Source organism: Hypanus sabinus, chromosome 12 (assembly GCF_030144855.1).
Source record: "Hypanus sabinus isolate sHypSab1 chromosome 12, sHypSab1.hap1, whole genome shotgun sequence".
Taxonomy (NCBI): Eukaryota; Metazoa; Chordata; class Chondrichthyes; order Myliobatiformes; family Dasyatidae; genus Hypanus; species Hypanus sabinus.
The window spans coordinates 98,168,905-98,188,206 of NC_082717.1; the positions used below are offsets into that span (position 1 = coordinate 98,168,905).

General features: G+C 41.0%; 1 protein-coding gene across 2 annotated transcripts in view; it reads right to left on the bottom strand.

The window, feature by feature from the left end:
* Positions 1-19,302, bottom strand: part of LOC132403171 (endoplasmic reticulum membrane-associated RNA degradation protein-like) — a 70,669-nt gene that overhangs the window by 27,200 nt on the left and 24,167 nt on the right. For both annotated transcript variants that reach the window (XM_059986527.1, XM_059986526.1), the window contains exons 5-8: positions 10,674-10,763; positions 10,388-10,485; positions 7,765-7,886; positions 1,718-1,832 (exon numbers count right to left, since the gene is read on the bottom strand). In XM_059986527.1, coding sequence (XP_059842510.1) covers positions 1,718-1,832; positions 7,765-7,886; positions 10,388-10,485; positions 10,674-10,763 — 425 coding nt within the window. The remainder of the gene's footprint in view (positions 1-1,717; positions 1,833-7,764; positions 7,887-10,387; positions 10,486-10,673; positions 10,764-19,302) is intronic.

Genomic DNA, 19,302 nt, shown 5'->3' on the forward strand with positions numbered 1-19,302 from the left:
AGTAATCAATGTTATTAGTATATTCAGGTGCACAATGATTTCTATTGAATTTAATACATATTTTATTTAATTCTCCGCAGTTTCACAGAAAAAAACTACAGCGGAAAGCTTCTATTGGGTGATTTTTGCGAAGCTGCGTAGCTTGCTGCACAGCTGTCTACATACAGAGAAGACAGTAGATGCTGCTCTTCAGATTTTCTGTTCCACAGTGGGACTATTAGTGCCCTGCCAGCAATCTATCCTTCTGTGTTGGAATACAATCTTGGTTACCCCATTTTAAATAGATTGTTCCCCCAGACTGTGATACTCTGAACACACTGTTACTACCCAGTACACTTTATTTATGACAGTGCCAGTAGCATTATACAGTTGTATATTTAATTATATATAATTTTTGCACTTTACATCAGCTTCCACATCTACAGAATACTTTTTTTATTTGTATGTATGACTGTTTTAATATTATTTTATGTGGTGTTTGTGATACATGTACTGCATTTTGCATCTTGGTCCCTGGGGAACGTTGTTTCATTTTGTTGTACACATGTGTACAGTTGAATGAAAATAAATCTGAACATGAGTAACAAACCCATCTACTGGAGAAACACAGCAGGTGAGGGGGCATTTGTGAAGTGGAAACAGTATCTTATTGTGCGTGTGTGTGTGTGTGTGTGTGTGTGTGTGTGTGTGTGTGTGTATATACACACACACGTGGAATAACACTTAAATTAATATTAACAGATTTTAAAAGAGTATTCTATAGATGTACAAGTTGACATAAAGTGCATATGACATGTCGTTAAAAATGCAATAGTATAATGCCACTGAGCTGGAGAGGAAATGTCAGCATTTCAGGTTGAGACCCTGAACAGGACCAAGACATTGACTATTCCTCCTTCCACCCCCTACACTGCAACAGATGCTGCTTGACCACTGAAGTTTTCCAACAGATTGTTGCTCCAGATTCCAGCACCTTGTGTCTCTGTTTTATGAGTTGTTTGACTGCTTGGTGCACAACAGACGCTTCAATGCAAGTCATATGTCCCACATCCAGCTCAGTGACTACAGGGATATCGTCACTCTATTTACTTTATAACTATAGAGGCTTTCACAACCTTGGTATGTTCTACAGAAGCTTAATAGACAAACAAGCTTTACAGCTTTATTTGAAAGGGCAATGATAATAACAAGATTTTTTTTAAATGTCTATATTTGGAAGAATTTCCCAATTTTATTTATTAGAGGTATATCACAGAACTGGCCCTTCCAGCCCGAGTCACGCTGCCCAGCAACCCACCTATTGAGCACTAGCCTAATTACAGGACAATTTACAATGACCAATTAACCTATTAAATGGCACATCTTTGGAACCTAGGAGGAAACCCACATGGTTCATAGTCAGGATGTACCAACTCCCTACAAACAGCACTAGAATTGAACTCCGAACTCTGACAACCCGAGTTGGAATAGCATCACGCTAACTACTATGTTGCCATTATCTCAACTACAGTCACTGAATAGCTCATGCCTGCTTGGCAGAGAAGACGGCACTCCAGTTTAAAAATCTTATCAATAGGACTAGTGCCAGTGCAGCAAAAATCAGATTTTGTCTTCCTGCTTTTGATGTGTTTTTTTCCCAAGAAATGATCCTTACACAATAAGCAATAAACGACACAATTCACATTTTGTATAAATGTACAATAAATTTCAAACTTACCTTTGATTTCTGTAAGCTTCAAGCGCCTCTCTCCAGTAAGGTCGCATGATCTCCACTACAAAACCAGATTTACCAATGAAGTCTTCGGCCAAAGCAATAGCTTCCTCATTAATATCTGTTTTAGGAAAAACAACAAAGAATTTTACATCTGTATTTCAGATCATTTTGCTAGCAGAGAAATCTTCAATACCCTACTTTACTGCTTGAAATGAAAAGCAATTTTCTTCACTTGCAACAAAAGAAAGGTTAGTAATTATTCCATGTAAATTTATATAGAATGAACGAAGTCATTTTATAAAGAATAGAATGAATTCCCTTTAGAACAGAGATGAGGAGGAATTTCTTTAGCCAGAGGGTGGTGAATCTGTGGAATTCATTGCCACCGAAGGCTGTGCAAGCCAAGTCATTGGGTATATTTAATGCAGAGGCTGATAGGTTCTTGATTAGTCAGAGTATCAAAGGATACGGAGAGAAGGCAGAAGAATGGGGTTGAGAGGGAAAATAAATCAGCCATGATGGAATGGTGGAGCACTTGATGGGCTGAATGCCCTACTTCTGCTCCTATGTCTTATTCCAATCCTGATGGTCTGCCTCTGGCTCGCCAACTACTGATTGCTATGCTCCTGTGAAGCTTACCAGATGCTGGGTAACATTTTCTGAAAGTAGCAAATTGAGTACCAGTTCAAACAACATTGATGAATTGGAAAATCTGCTAGTCTAGTACCATCATAAATCTTATACAGGCTGGATTAACAAGAATGGCAGAGGATGAATAGGCTTGCATTATGTATAGCAAATCAAGCCTGGTCTTCTGACACCATCTGGACACCATGGTAATTCACTCTTGTGACTTCAGAAAATGCATTTTAGGAATATTTTCAACACCTTTTGCTGAACTGCACATTATCGGCAGCTAATAGGGAGACAGCCTCAGGGTCGTGTAAAAGGTCTGCTAGGTGTCTGGCAGGAAAATTCGAGTCCCAGCACAGTGCTAGATTTTGAATGTGTACCAGCAATTGTGGTAGACAACTGGATCACATCACTTTTATTGAAGTACTGTTTCTGAAATTAATTTCTGGCATACTGCTAGTGTCTTTCATGATGCAAAATACTCAAGTTTGTCCACCATTTCTTTGTCTCCCATTACTCTCCCTGCACCATCATTTTCCAGTGGTCCGATATCCACTCTCCCCTCTGATTTACTCTTTAAGTATCAGAAAAAAAACTTCTGGTATCCTCTTACTGGCTTGCTTACCTTCATATTTCATCTTTTCTTGCCTTATGGCTTTTTAGTTGTCTTCTATTGGCAGTTAAAAATTTCCCAATTATCTAACTGCCCACTGGTTTTTGCTATAATATATCCCCTTCTCCTTTGCTTTTATGCTGTTTCTGACTTCAGCCAGGTTGCCTCTACCCTGTGCCTTCCAAACTGCCCGCAGAAACTCTAGCCATTGCTGTTCTGTCATCATCCTTGCTATGTCCCCCTTCCAATCAACTTTGACCAACTCCTCTCTCATGCCTCTCTAATTCCCTTCACTCTGCTGTAATACTGATACATCTGACTTTATCTTCTCCCTTTTAAACTGCAGAGTGAATTCCATCAGATTACAATCACTGCCTCCTTCACCTTAAGCTCCCTAATCAATACACAACACCCAATCCAGAATTACCTTTCCCCAAGTGGCTCAACCACAACATGCTCTAAAAAAGCCATCTCATAAGCATTCTATAAATTCCCTCTCGAGATTCAGTACCAACCTGATTTTCCCAATCTACCTGCATATTGAAATCCCCATAACTATTATAATGTTGCCCTTTTTACATGCCTTTACTAACTCCTGTTGTAATTCATCTGTCATCCTATTCCACCAGCTCCACTGCTGAGGTCTTGGTTGGATCGCTCTTTGTCTGGAACCTCCCCCTGACCTTACCACCATGGGGGTCATTACCAGGACCTAAGCACCAGAAGGCATAACTCTCAGGATCTCAGGAACTTACAAGCCTCTCCACCACAACAAAGCAACAATCCTTGGAGAAGGTATTATACAATACAGTTGTACCAGATTTTTTTGTCTGAGAATGTCTGGCTACTTGAAAATTGCTTTCTTGATAGTTCAGTCTTGTCCAAGTGATAGTATTCCACAGCAAACAAGAAACATGTTAAAAAACATGATGGTCATGGCAAAATCTCAAGAGCTCACGAAGTATGTCCTAATTAGAAACAGCTCTTTAAAAAGACCAACAGGCTGAGAGAAAATCTGGAAATTTAATATGTGTGGGCACAACAAGAAATATTTGCAGATTACACTAGGGACCAATTACATCTCTCTCTCTCTCTCTCTCGCTCACTCAAAGAGCCAACTTGTGTCTCTTTATGCTCCAACTTCCTGTAAATAAATTACGTGTATGGGCGTTATCAAACTGATAGTACCTAATTGTGTTGGCTCCTTCATGGTCCACATGAAACGCTCCTGGGAAACACTGTCTCATTCTGCCCTGCAGAGCTGATGTATGGTTAGAATGACAATAAAATTTTTGAATCTTGAATCTTGAATCTTGAAAATGCCAGCTTTCTTCTCTTGTGAATGTCTAAACTTCTAGAGATGCACGATGAATGATACAGCCCAGTCCATCACAGGCAAAACCCTCACCACCACTGAGCACATCTACAAGGAGAGCTGCCACGGGGGACGACCGTGATGACGTAGGACCGAGACGTGGAAATACAGCTCTCCCATAAAAAATCAGTAAAATAATGTTTAAGTGAAGAAAAGTTAGTAAATACTTTTTTAAGATTACTTATAAACTACTCAGGATTGTCTTCAGATGTGTCTCCTAAACAAAAACAGAAGAAAACTACTACTTTGAAGACAACACAAGTTGGAAAAGAATCAAGGCCAGCTGCCATGAAAGAGCCTTGGGCTCAAGTGCATTTTACCTCTGGCGATACAGAAAAGGAAACTGCGGCAACATCAACCGTTTCCAAAAAAAAGAGCAACAGGAATTGCGCATGCGTGAAGGAAGGGGCATGCGCAAACACGAGCAAACAAAACTACAAATCCCAGCTATGATCGGAACTGAAAGTGAAAGTGAATATGAGGTGGAATCAAGGTTCTCTGGATAAATCAGACGAAGATGAAGAGACAAACAAAGAAGAGCAACAGGAAGAGGTTGGAGGTGATATTGGAGACATAAAAAAAATCTTTGGTGCAAATAATGCATGAATTAAAAGCATTAAAAGTAATAAAAAATTTTAAAAAATATGAAGGTTATGTTTGATAAAATGATGAAAAGACAGGACAAAATGGACAAGAAAATTAAAAACTTGGAAGAAACAATGAGAGACACCACTGATAGAGTGAATAAAATGGAAGATAATATTTCTGCCTGGACATCAGAAAGAAAACGGTTGTTGGAAAAAGTGGATGTACTTGAAAATTTTATCAGACAAAATAATATTAAGATTGTTGGACTTAAAGAAGGTATAGATGGAGAGGATCCAATAATTTTTTTTTAAATGGATTCTGGAAATTTTGGAAATGGAAGAAGGAGCCCAGTTAATTGAAATTGAAAGGGCTCACAGAGCCTTAAGATCAAGACTTCAAGTTGATCAAAACCCATGATCAATCTTGATAAAATGCTTAAGATATCAAGATAAAAAAAAGATCCTGAAGGTGGCTGCCCAACGTGCCAGAAAGAGAAATGGGCCATTGATGATAGAAGGGAAAACAGTTCTTTTCTATCCTGATATAAGTTATGAGCTTTTGAAGAGAAAGAAGGAATTAAACCCAGTGAAAAAAGTTTAATGGGAAAAGGGTTCTAAATTTATATTGCGCCATCCAGCAACCCTGATAATTTTTTTGGATGACGGAAAAAGAAGATCTTTTACTGATTATCGGGATGCGGAAGAATTTGCACAAGAACTCCCAAATATTCGCTAACCACAGCCAAAGATTTAAAAGTGAAACGGATTAAAGATGAAGACAGGGACAGTGAATGGAGTTGATGGATGTTTAAGGACAGAAGAATATTTAAATATATTCTTAATTATATGATACAGGGGGAGAAAGGTAAAAATTTGAGAAATATTAATCGAGAGTAGTGATATTATTTTTTCTTCTCTTATATATACTTTTCTATGTTACGGGGAGCTGCGGGAACTTCGGATCAATTGCTACGGGATTCACGTGTGTAATCATGGCGATTGCCATGACCCGTACAACGGAGGGGGGTAATGTTGTGTTCTTTTTTTATTCACAATATTAGTAGGGGGGCATTTTGTTATTTTTTTCTTTTATAATCTATTTTTCTTTAATCTTTCTTTCTTTGCCTGGACAATCGGGGGGTGGGGAGACACATAGCAACATGGAGAATTTTAAAAAGATTCCCCAAGGTACTACGAAAGTTGAAAAGTTAGGTATTACTATAGACTGGAGTAACCCTGTTAAAAATAATGACTAATTTACTAAATTTTTTAAGTTTTAATGTTAATGGGCTTAATGGACCGGTGAAAAGAAAAAGAATTTTAACATACATTAAGAAAATGAAAATAGATACAGCTTTTAGCTGCATTCCATTTGAAAAAATTACTTATAATTTATGAGATATATATGAAATATTTCTGAGAATTTGGCGCCATTATTTACAAAAGATAGGATTAAATATATAGGTGCTCCAAAGATAAAATTATTGGTTATTTGGGGAAAGAGATAAATATATATACTAAAGCTATTATGAACTCCATGGAGCATGTGAGGATCTTCCGATGTCCAGGCATTCATTCTTTCTTTCTTTCTTTTTCTCCTTCTACAGGGATATGTTAGGGGGGAGGGGTTAAGGGGAGGGGGGAAGGGTTGATAATTTTTTTCTTTCTGTAACCATTTGAAAACTCAATTAAAAAATTTATTTTAAAAAAAGGAGAGCTGCCACAAGAAGGCAGCAACATCATCAAGGGCCCCCACCATCCAGGACATGTGGTCTTCTCACTGCTGCAATCAGGAAGGAAATACAGGAGTCTTAGGTCTGACACCACCAGGTTCAGGAACTTGTCTGGAGAACTTCACTCACCTCAATACTGAACTAATTCCACAGTCTGTAAACTCATTTCAACAACTCCATAACTCAGTGTTATTTATGTACATTTTAAAAATTATTTGCATGATTTCTCCTCTTTTGCACATTTTATGTTTGTCAGATTTTTGTTTAAAATCTTGTTAAGTATAGATTTTTTTCATATATTCTAATGTATTTCTTAATTTCCCTGTATATGCCTACAAGAAAATGCATTACAGGATAGCATTTGGTGATATGTTCATTGATAGTAAATGGACTTTGAACTCCAGATGCATGTGCCTATGATACTGCTGAAAGTTTTCCATTTCTCCTGTAAGTAGGCCAATATTACTGCCACCAAGTGGCCATTTCTCTCAAGTGTACTCACAGGATAATGAGCCACAATCATTCCAACTACATTACACACCCATTACTGATCAGAAGACGCTGTCACTTAGTGCTGCTGAAGGAGTCAGCGATTTCTGTAAATAAATTACTTACATGGCCACCCACAAACTGAAAAGTACCTGCTCCCAGTAGAGAAAGTTTGAAATTTAATAGAGATACACAAAATTATGAGGAATATAGATAGGGTAAATGCAAGCAGGCTTTTTCTATTGAGGTTGGAACTAGGATGAGAATCATGGGTTCAGGGTAAAAGGTGAAATGTTCAAGGAGAACAGGAGGGGGAACTTTTTCCCTCAGGAGGTATTGAGAGTGTGGAACGAGCTGCCAGCAGAAATGGCGGATGCAGCAACGATTTCAACATTTAAGAGAAATTTGGACAGCTACATGGGAAGGGGTATGGAGGGCTCTGGTCTGGGTGCAGGTTAATGGGACTGGGCGTGAACCAGACAGGCAGAAGGGTCTGTGTCTGTGCTGAACCGTCCTGTGTCTCAGGAAGACCGGAGCATTCCCCATCTGACATCCTTCCCCTTCACCAGCTCAACAAAGAGTTCCAAAACTAATTTCCTGCTTCAATTTGTGTTGCTTACCAGGAAATACAGCAAGTTCTTCCAATTGTGTCAATCTGAAATAAGGTCGATGTAGGGGCATGGATTCTGTCTGCAGTATCTGCCCTAAACCAGCTGTCAGCAACAGCAGCATAGAAGTGTACCTAGGGATAATGGAACAACAATGAAACTCGTACTCGTCTTAAATGTTCAAAGTAAAACATATTATCGGAGTACATACATGTCAACACATACAACCCTGAGATTCTTTTTCTGTGGGCATACTTAGCAGCATGCTATCAATGTGACTTTAAAAAATTAGAACAAAGAGCAATAAAAGTGTTGGAGATTTTAGATCAGGAGCTTATGTACACAACACGATGTAAACATTTCATCATAACTGGAGGATGTACCACAGACGTAGTTTCAAGTACAGGTTGAGTACCCTTTATCTGGGGCAGGAAGTGTTTCATCTTTTGGAATATATAATGAGAAAGCCTGGGATCACCATCATTCCCAATTCTGAATCTGTACACTACCAATAACCAGTCTTTGTCTTACACTTGTTCATCACACATATGATGCAGCCGTTCAGCATGTTAAGATTTTCAACAGTGACGATCTTGGCAAATCCATGAATGATTTTTTTTTCTTTGTGATCAGCAGGCACTTTAAAAATTGAATTCTGTGCCTTGTATGGAGGGATATGGTCCAGGTGCAGGTCAGTGGGACTAGGCATAAAAATGGTTCAGCACAGCCAAGAAGGGCCAAAAGGTCTGTTTCTGTGCTGTAATGTTCTACGGTTCTAATGGTTGTAAATCTGATCTGCTTCATCTTGGGCATTAGCCTATGAAGTACCCAGGACACCTTCAGAGAGTGATGTCTCAGAAAGGCAGCGTCCATTATTAAGGACCTCCAGCACCCAGGGCATGCCCTTTTCTCACTGTTACCAGCAGGTAGGAGGTGCAGAAGCCCGAAGGCAGACACTCACTGATTCAGGAACAGCTTCTTCCCCTCTGCCATCTGATTCCTAAATGGACATTGAACCCTTGGACGCTCCCTCACATTTTTTAAATATACGGTATTTCCATTTTTTGCACTTTTAAAAAATCTATTCAATACACATATAGTGTAATTGATTTACTTATATTTTTCTCTCTTCTATATTATGTATTGCATTGAACTGCTGCTACTAAGTTAACAAATTTCACAAAACATGCCAGTGATGATAAACCTGATTCTGATTTATGGAAACTTAGGGTATATATTTATCCAAGTTCCATCCATGAATTCCCTTCCATTGGCATCAAAGGTGTCCAAGAGCCCAGATTCCCTAGCACTTAACGTGTTCCTGGTTTTCCTTGAGTAGGTCACAGGGTGCTTTCCATATCATAAATTCAGCACCAGAACAAAAAAAAACGAGTTTTATTTCAGATTTTTAAAATAGCACTGTACTGGCAGTACATCATGTTAAAATGAGGGCTGGTGACACCCTAGGTTGGCAAGTCCAGAGTTTGGGCCCCATCATTGTTGAGTACTGGGGTCGATAATGTAGATCAAAACCCGAATGTTGAAGACCAAAGTCGGTGAGTCAAGGCTAAATGGCCAGATCTCTGGGTCAGCAAGTCCACTGGGGAAGTTGGAGGCCCAATGTTTGCCAGTCCACTGGAGGCCTATCTGTATGTGAGTGGGTGGGAGGAAGAAAGGAAAGGGTCTTGGTTTGCTGCTGGTTTATTTTTGATGTTGCTGTTGCTTGTGTTCTGAACATAGTGGGCATGCTTTGCTGGTGCTGGAATGAGTGGTGACACTTGCAGGCATCCCCCAGCACATTCCTAGGATGTGATGGTTGTTAACACATTTCACTGTATGCTTTGATGTCCATGTGATAAATTAATCAATCTGAATCTGAAATTATATCAGACCCACTGCTCACTGTTCTACCAGTTCCTCTTCATCTGGATCAGTGTCTTCAACCCCTCAGGTATCCTTTTGGGAACATCAGCTCTAAACCCCCAGTAGCTGAGTTCGGAATTACTCATTTCTAAAAATTCAGACTCTATCTTCACTTCTCAATTCTAAATGCTTTTATCAGGTCAAGAGGCCCTCAGACCCTGATGCTCCAGAGAAAACTATCCAACTTTATGCGACCAGCCCTTATAGCTAATACTCTCCAACTCAGGCGACATGCTGGAAAACTCTACAAAGTTATATATGGATAGGTATATGGTATATAGATAGGTATATGGACAGGAAAGGAATGGAGGGTTATGGGCTGAGTGTGGGCCAGTGGGACTAGGTGAGAGAAAGTGTTCGGCACGAACTAGAAGGGCCAAGATGGCCTGTTTCTGTGCTGTAATTGTTATATGGTTATATGTTATAAAGTTACTATATCCTTCCTGAAGTTTGGTGACCAGAAATGCCCTGAAGTTGTAGTGTGATCTAAATGAAGTCTTATACAGCTGTACTCTGTGCAAAGTACACCACTCCCCCAGCCTTCTTAACCCTTGTATCCACTTGCATTTATTGTTAAGTTTCAGGGTATAAAAATCTGCCTGCTTGCACAATGTCCAGTCAGTAATTCTGCTACCCTCCAAGTTATTACAGATGGCCTTAGTAACAACACTCGCTTCCTACATCAAAAACATACATCAAATAAAATCCTTACATGGGTGGAATTTCTCCAGGTGCTGCAAATCCATGCCACAAGATATTGCGGAGATTTAAACTTCGAGGTGATCCCAGGAACACACGCAGAACATTCATCTGCATTTGAGCAAAACAAACCAATCATTTACTGCAATACAAGCTAATAGACACATCACACAGAGTATTAAAGCCAGTCAGGCAAAGTTAATACACACTTTATATCTGCATGCCTAGTTGAAGGCGAAAAAAAAATCTTGCTTTTACTTCACCAGCAAACAACAGCATGAAAAAAAACACACTCTTACCACATTTTGTCCAAACACCGTAGCCAGCTCTCGCGAGGCCAACAGGTCTCTCAGCAGAAAAGGACAATCTTTGCCAATCATGAGAAATACCTAATACACAGGAAAATCAGCCTACTATTAACAGCCATTCTTAGAGATGACATCTATCCAGAACAGACCTGCAGCTGGATCTTTTGTTTGTTTTGACAGGCGTTAGGAACAGAGTCCTAGAAAAGTACAGCACTGGAACAGGCCCTTTGGCCCATCTAGTCCATGCCAAGCCATTGAAACTGCCTGGTCCCATCAACCTGCATTGGGACCATTGTCCCCAACGATCCATGTACCTATCCAAACTTCTCTTAAACACTGAAATCAAGCTTACATGAACCACTTGCACTGGCAGCTTATTCTACACTATCACAACCCCCTGGGTGAAGAAGATTCCCCTCATGTTCCACTTTAAAATTTTCACCTTTCACCCTTAACCCACAACCTCTAGTTGCAGTCTCACCCAACCTCAGTAGAAAAAGCCCGCTTGCATTTACCCTCTCTTCACCCCTCTGTTAAATCTCCACTCAATCTTCTATGTTCCAAGGAATAAAATCCTAACTTATTCAGTCTTTCCCTATAACTCAGGCCCTCCAGGGATGGCAAGATTTTATAAACTCTCTGTACTCTTTCAACCCTATTTACATCTTTCCTATAGGTAGGTAACCAAAACTGCACATGATACTCCAAATTAGACTTCACCAATGTCTTGCACAACTTCAACATAACACCCTGTCTCAGAATCTGTGAGATTGTCTCATAAGTCTTCAGTGCATGCAGACACACACACCCATAACCATTTGCTCAACATTGGTAACAAGGTACTGAGAAGGAACAGACAAATCAATTATAAACTTGACAATGAGGTTTACCCACTTTTTGAACTATAGGCTTATGCAGAAGGAATTTCTGGAGAGGACCCATCTACACTGTAAATCATTTATTAATTGGCCTTGCCTTCAGCTGCCAAGGCCCAAGACTTTCAGATTACATCTTCATATCTACATTTTTCCTCCTTCCTTTAAATTGTTCCTGAAAACTCTACCACTTTGATGTATTTTTTAGCTAGAAGTCTCTATTACTTTGTGTATTTTGTGTCAAACCTGCAGACTTGTGTGAAGCCACGTGGGATATTTCACCACCTTAATCATTCTGGATGCAGGTTATTGTTTAATAGGGCTATACTACAACCTATCCTGTCCTTTGCAAACAGCATTTATCTTTGATATTGCACACATTAACTTCAACACACTGCAATTTACCTACCACTAAAACAAGTCTACAGGAGACTTCATCTCCCTGGACCTGTTCTGCAGCATTTGGCCAGTAAAGATACCTACGCTAGACAACTGGTTATTGGAAAAGGATCTATGCTTTCCTGGCGTACATGACGAATAAACTCTTCTTGGGCTTCCAGCCGGGTATAGGTATCAGTTATAATTGACATTTTGATGACAAACTCTGCCATCTTCTGCAGGGATGATGCCTTGAATAATAAGATTCCAAGGAAATTCTTCTCCAAACTCCCACACCTGGGACTCTTTTCAAATGGATCCTTGACCTTCTGACGAACAGTCTAGAACCACTAAGTATAGGCAACAACACCTTCACCATGATTACTCTCAATACTGGTGCCCCACAAGTATGTATCTTCTACTCCACTCCCTGTACATTCAAAATAGTGAGGCCAGATTTTGCCCAACTCTATCTACAAGTTTGCAGACAATACACCGTAGTGGGTCATATCTCAAATAATAAGTTAAAGTACAGAAAGGAGACAGAGACCTTAGTAACATGGTGTCATGACAAGAACCTTTTCCCCAATGTCAGCAAAACGAGATCTGGTCATTAACTTCGGGGGGGGGGAGGGCGGGGGTGTACACATGCTCCTGTCAATAGTGTTGAGGTTGAGAGGGTAAACATCACCAAGAGTGTGTCCTGGTCCAATCACATTTATCTCACGGCCAAGAAAGCTCAGTAATGCCCCCACTTCCTCAAGAGGCCAAAGAAATTCAGCATGAACCCTTACTAATTTTTTAATCAATGAATCACAAAGGCATTTTATCTAGTATCTAGATGCCTAAAGGCTTGGTATGGAAACTGCTCTGCGCGTGACCACAAGAAGCTGAGAGAGTTGTGGACACAGCTCAGCACATCACAGAAACCAGTCTCCTCTTTCTAGACTCTGTCCATACTTTCTGCTGCTTCAGTAGTAAAGCAGCCAGCATAATTAAAGACCCCATCCTCCCCAGACATTCCTTCTTTTCTACTCTCCCGTCAGCCAGAAGATACAAAAGCCAGTGAGCATGCACCACCAAGCTCAAGGTTACTCCCTACAAGGTGAAATCAAGCGACACAGGTGACAAGGTTACGCTTTCAGCGGAGCTCAATACCTTTTATACTTGCTTTGACCATCAGAACATGGAGGCACTTTCATAAACTCCAACAGCTCAGCCAACCCTGTGATTCCAGGTCTCTCAGGCCAACGTGAGAGCATCCTTCAGTAACCTGTGCTAGTCAGCTGACTGGAGGGTTCACCAATATCTTAACTCTATGTTTGGCAGAGTAAGAGTTCTTTTATATCAGTGCCTAAGAAGAACATGGTAACATGCCTCAATGACTATCATTCAGAAGCAATTACATCCACTGTGATGAAGTGCTTTGAGGGATTGATGATGAAACATCTCTACTCTTGCCGGAGGAGCAACTTGGATCCTCTCCAACTTATCAGGTCAACAGCATTGGCTCTTCACTCAACCCTGCAACATCTGGACAGTGAAAATCCATACATCAGGATGCTTTTCATTAACTACAGCTCAGTATTCAATACTATCATCCATTCAAAACTAACCAGTAGGCTTCAAGACCTTGGCTTCAATACTTCCTTCTGCAGTTGAATCCTTAACTTCCTCACCTGCAAATCCCAGTCAGTTCAGATTGGCAACATCTCCTCCACAATCACCATCAGTACAAGGCTACTGCTCTCCTCATTTTACACTAATGAACGCGAGGCTAAGCACAGCTCCAATGCCATAGTTACGTTTGCTGCTGATGACACCACAGTCAATGGCTGGATCGAGGGTGTGTGATCAGTATAGAGGGAGATATAAAATCTGGCAGGAGAATGGGGCTGAGAGGAAAATTGGATCCGCAATGATGAAATGGCACAGCAGACTCAATGGGCCAAATGGCCTAAATTGACACCTATACTTTTTTTTTGAATTTACAGTGAACACATGGTAGAAAATGAATCTCATATACAGTGACAATAAACAGTGACTTTGACAATAAATTAACTTTAAACAATTATCAGAAAATTGAACAGACTTCTTGTATATTAAACATAGAAACATAGAAAATAGGTGCAGGAGTAGGCCATTCGGCCCTTCGAGCCTGCACCGCCATTCAGTATGATCATGGCTGATCATCCAACTCATAACCCTGTACCTGCTTTCTCTCCAAACCCCCGATCCCTTTAGCCACAAGGGCCACATCTAACTTCCTCTTAAATATAGCCAATGAACCAGCCTCAACTGTTTCCTGTGGCAGAGAATTCCACAGATTCTGTGTGAAGAAGTTTTTCCTCATCTCAGTCCTAAAAGGCTTCCCCTTTATCCTTAAACTGTGACTCCTCGTTCTGGACTTCCCCAACATTGGAAACAATATTTCTGCATCTAGCATGTCCAATCCCTTTAGAATTTTATATGTTTCAATAAGATCCCCCCTCAATCTTCTAAATTCCAGTGAGTATAAGCCTAATCAATCCAGTCTTTCTTCATATGAAAGTCCTGCCATCCCAGGAATCAATCTGGTGAACCTTCTTTGTACTCCCTCTATGGCAAGAATGTCTTTCCTCAGATTAGGGGACCAAAACTGCACACAATATTCTAGGTGTGGTCTCACCAAGGCCTTGTACAACTGCAGTAGAACCTCCCTGCTCCTGTACTCAAATCCTTTTGCTATAAATGCCTACATACCATTTGCCTTTTTCACTGCCTGCTGTACCTGCATGCCCACCTTCAATGACTGGTGTACAATGACACCCAGGTCTCGTTGCATCTCCCCTTTTCCTAATCGGCCACCATTCAGATAATAATCTGTTTTCCTGTTCTTGCAACCAAAGTAGATAACCTCACATTTATCCACATTAAGTTGCATCTGCCATGAATTTGCCCACTCACCTGACCTATCCAAGTCACCCTGCATCCTCTTAGCATCCTCCTCACAGCTAACACCGCCGCCCAGCTTCGTGCCATCCGCAAACTTGGAGATGCTGCATTTAATTCCCTCGTCTAAATCATTAATATATATTGTAAACAACTGGGGTCCCAGCACTGAGCCTTGCAGTACCCCACTAGTCACTGCCTGCCAATCTGAAAAGGTCCTGTTTACTCCCACTCTTTGCTTCCTGTCTGCCAACCAGTTCTCTATCCACATCAATACCATAACCCCAATACCGTGTGCTTTAAGTTTGCACACTAATCTCCTGTGTGGGACCTTGTCAAAAGCCTTTTGAAAATCTAAATATACCACATCCACTGGCTCTCCCCTATCCACTCTACTAGTTACATCTTCAAAAAATTCTATAAGATTCGTCAGACATGATTTGCCTTTCACAAATCCATGCTGACTTTGTCTGATGATTTCACCTCTTTCCAAATGTGCTGTTATCACATCTTTGATAACCAACTCTAGCATTTTCCCCACCACCGATGTCAGACTAACCAGTCTATAATTCCCTGATTTCTCTCCCCCTCCTTTTTTAAAAAGTGAGGTTACATTAGCCACCCTCCAAGTCTCAGGGACTAATCCAGAATCTAAGGAGTTTTGAAAAATGATCACTAATGCATCCACTATTTCTTGGGCTACTTCCTTAAGCACTCTGGGATGCAGACCATCTAGCCCTGGGGATTTATCTGCCTTTCAATTTACCTAACACCACTTCCCTACTAACATGTATTTCCCTCAGTTCCTCCATCTCACTAGACCCTCGGTCCCTTACTATTTCCGGAAGATTATTTATGTCCTCCTTAGTGAAGACAGAACCAAAGTAGTTATTCAATTGGTCTGCCATGTCTTTGTTCCCTATGATCAATTCACCTGTTTCTGACTGTAAAGGACCTACATTTGTCTTGACCAATCTTTTTCTTTTCACGTATCTATAAAAGCTTTTAATAGACAATAGAAAATAGGTGCAGAAGTAGATCATTTGGCCCTTCGAGCCTGCACCGCCATTTTGAGATCATGGCTGATCATTCACTATCAATACCCGGTTCCTGCCTTGTCCCCATATCCCTTGATTCCCCTATCCATAAGATACCTATCTAGCTCCTTCTTGAAAGCATCCAGAGAATTGGCCTCCACTACCTTCCAAGGCAGTGCATTCCAGACCCCCACAACTCTCTGGGAGAAGAAGTTTTTCCTTAACTCTTTCCTAAATGACCTACCCGTTATTCTCAAACCATGCCCTCTGGTACTGGACTCTCCCAGCATCTGGAACATATTTCCTGCCTCTATCTTGTCCAATCCCTTAATAATCTTATATGTTTCAATCAGATCCCCTCTCAATCTCCTTAATTCCAGCGTGTTTTACAGTCAGTTTTTATGTTCCCTGCCAGCTTTCTCTCATAATCTTTTTTCCCTTTCCTAATTAAGTCCTTTGTCCTCCTCTGCTGGTCTCTGAATTTCTCCCAGTCCTCAGGTGTGCCGCTTTTTTTTTGCTAATTTATATGTTTCTCCTTTGGACTTGATACTATCCCTAATTTCCCTTGTCAGCCACGGGTGCACTACCTTCCCTGGTTTATTCTTTTGCCAAACTGGGATGAACAATTGTTGTAGTTCATCCATGCAATCTTTAAATGCTTGCCATTGCATATCCACCGTCAACCCTTTCAGTATCATTTGCCAGTCTATCTTAGCTAATTCACGCCTCATACCTTCAAAGTTACCCTTCTTTAAGTTCAGAACCTTTGTTTCTGAATTAACTATGTCACTCTCCATCTTAATGAAGAATTCCACCATATTATGGTCACTCTTACCCAAGGGGCCTCGCACGACAAGATTGCTAACTAATCCTTCCTGATTGCTCAATACCCAATCTAGAATGGCCTGCTCTCTAGTTGGTTCCTCAACATGTTGATTCAGAAAACCATCCGGCATACATTCCAAGAAATCCTCTTCCTCAGCACCCTTACCAATTTGGTTCACCCAATCTATATGTAGATTGAAGTCACCCATTATAACTACTGTTCCTTTATTGTACACATTTCTAATTTCCTGTTTAATGTCATCCCCAACCTCACTACTACTGTTAGGTGGCCTGTACACAACTCCCACCAGCGTTTTCTGCCCCTTAGTGTTATGCAGCTCTACCTATATCGATTCCACATCCTCCAGGCTAATGTCCTTCCTTTCTATTGCGTTAATCTCCTCTCTAACCAGCAATGCTAACCCACCTCCTTTTCTTTCCTGTCTATCCCTCCTGAATATTGAATACCCCTGGATGTTGAGCTCCCATCCTTGGTCACCCTGGAGCCATGTCTTTGTGATCACAACTACATCATATTCATTAATAACTATCTGCACGTTCAATTCATCCACCTTGTTACAAATGCTCCTCACATTGACACACAAAGCCTTCAGGCCTTAGCCACTATACAATTATGTTGAAAAGTGCCTCTTTTTTCTTTTTGCCCTGGATTTGCCTGCCTGCCACTTTTACTTTTCACTTTACTACTTTTTGCTTCAACCCTCATTTTACACCCGTCGCTCTGCACTTGTTCCCATCCCCCTGCCACATTAGTTTAAAGCCTCCTGAACAGCAGTAGCAAACACTCCCCCTAGGACATTGGTTCCAGTACAGCCCAGGTGCAGACCATCCTGTTTATACCGGTCCCACCTCCCCCAGAACTGGTTCCAATGCCCCAGAAATTTGAATCCCTCCCCCTTGCACCACTTTTCAAGCCACGTATTCATCTGAAATATCCTCCTAATTCTACTCTGACTAGCACGTGGCACTGGTAGCAATCCAGAGATTATTACCTTTGTGGTCCTACTTTTTAGTTTATCTCCTAACTCCCTAAATTCACCTTGTAGGACCTCATCCCGTTTTTTACCTATATCGTTGGTACAAGATGGACTCTTGACCTCAATCTAGTTCACTTTATTCTGCATCATTATTCTTCTACCTAAGGAGAAGGAAGGGAAATGGACAACCATTGCAGAGTCCCCCTGTGGCTGTTCCCCTCAGTAGTACGTATACCACTTTGGATACCATCAACCTACCGTGAGGAGCCATGGGTCTCTGGCACGGAGTCTGGCTCTGTGGCTCAGAAGAGCAGAGAGGTGAAGAGGACTGCAGTGTGATAGGAGATTCCATAGTCAGAGGAATAGGAACAAAATGCTGTGGACACGATAGAGACACCCGGATGGTGTGTCGTCTCCCAAGTGCCAGGGTCAGGGATGTCTCGGACTGGGTCGACAGCATTCTAAAGAAGGAGAGTGAGCAGCCAGGTATCTTGGTACATATTGGCACCAATGGCAAAGGTAGGAAAGGTGAGGAGGTCCTGAAGAGAGAATTTATGGAGCTAGGTAAACAGCTGAAAAGTAGGACCGTCAGGGTATTAATTTATGCCATCCACCAACAAAGGCAAGAATAGGAGCATTTGGCAGAAGAATGTGTGGCTGAGGAATTGGTGCAGGGGGTAGGGTTCAGATTTCTGGATCATTGGGATCTCTTCTACAGGGGGTACGACTTGTACGAAAGGAACAAGTTACACCTGAACATGAGGAGGAGCAATATCCTGCGAGCAGGTTTGCTTGAGCTGTTCAGCAAAGTTTGTACTACTTTGGCAGTGTCATAGGACTGAGCATGGGTTAGTTGGTTTACAAACAGAGGAAGTGTGTAGTGAAACTGCTAGCAAAGACAGGCTGATGATGGAACACAATTGCAGTCAATGGGATGAGTTGCAATGTAAAAGGAACAGAATCAAAAAGGGAGAATACAGGACTGAAAGTGTTATATTGGAATGAACACAGTATATGGAATAAGATTGATAAACTTGTAGCACAGTTACAGGTTAGCATGAATGATGTTGTGGGCATCATTGACTCTTGGCTGAAAGAAAATTATAGCTGGGACGTTAATGTCCAAGGATACACATTGTATCAAAAGGACAGGCAGGTAGGTAGGTAGAGGGGTGGGGTGGCTCTGTTGGTAAAAAATTAGATCAAATCCTTAGAAAGAGATGACATAGGATCATTAGGTGAAGAATTGTTGTGGGTAGAGCTAAAAAAAACTGCAAGGGTTAAAAAGACCCAGGTGGGAGCAATATATAGTTCTCCAAACAGTGACAAAGATGTGGTCTACAAATTACCACAGGATATAGAAAATGCTTGTCAAAAGGGTCACGTTATGATAGTCATGAGGGACTTCAATATGCAGGCAGATTGGGAAAGTCAGTTTGGTGCTGGATCCCAAGAGAGGAGTTTGTAGAATGCGTACAAGATGGCTTTTTAGAGCAGCTCATGCTTGAGCAGACTAGGGGATCAGCTATTCTGGATTGAGTATTGTGCAATGAACCGGAATTGATTAGAGAGCTCA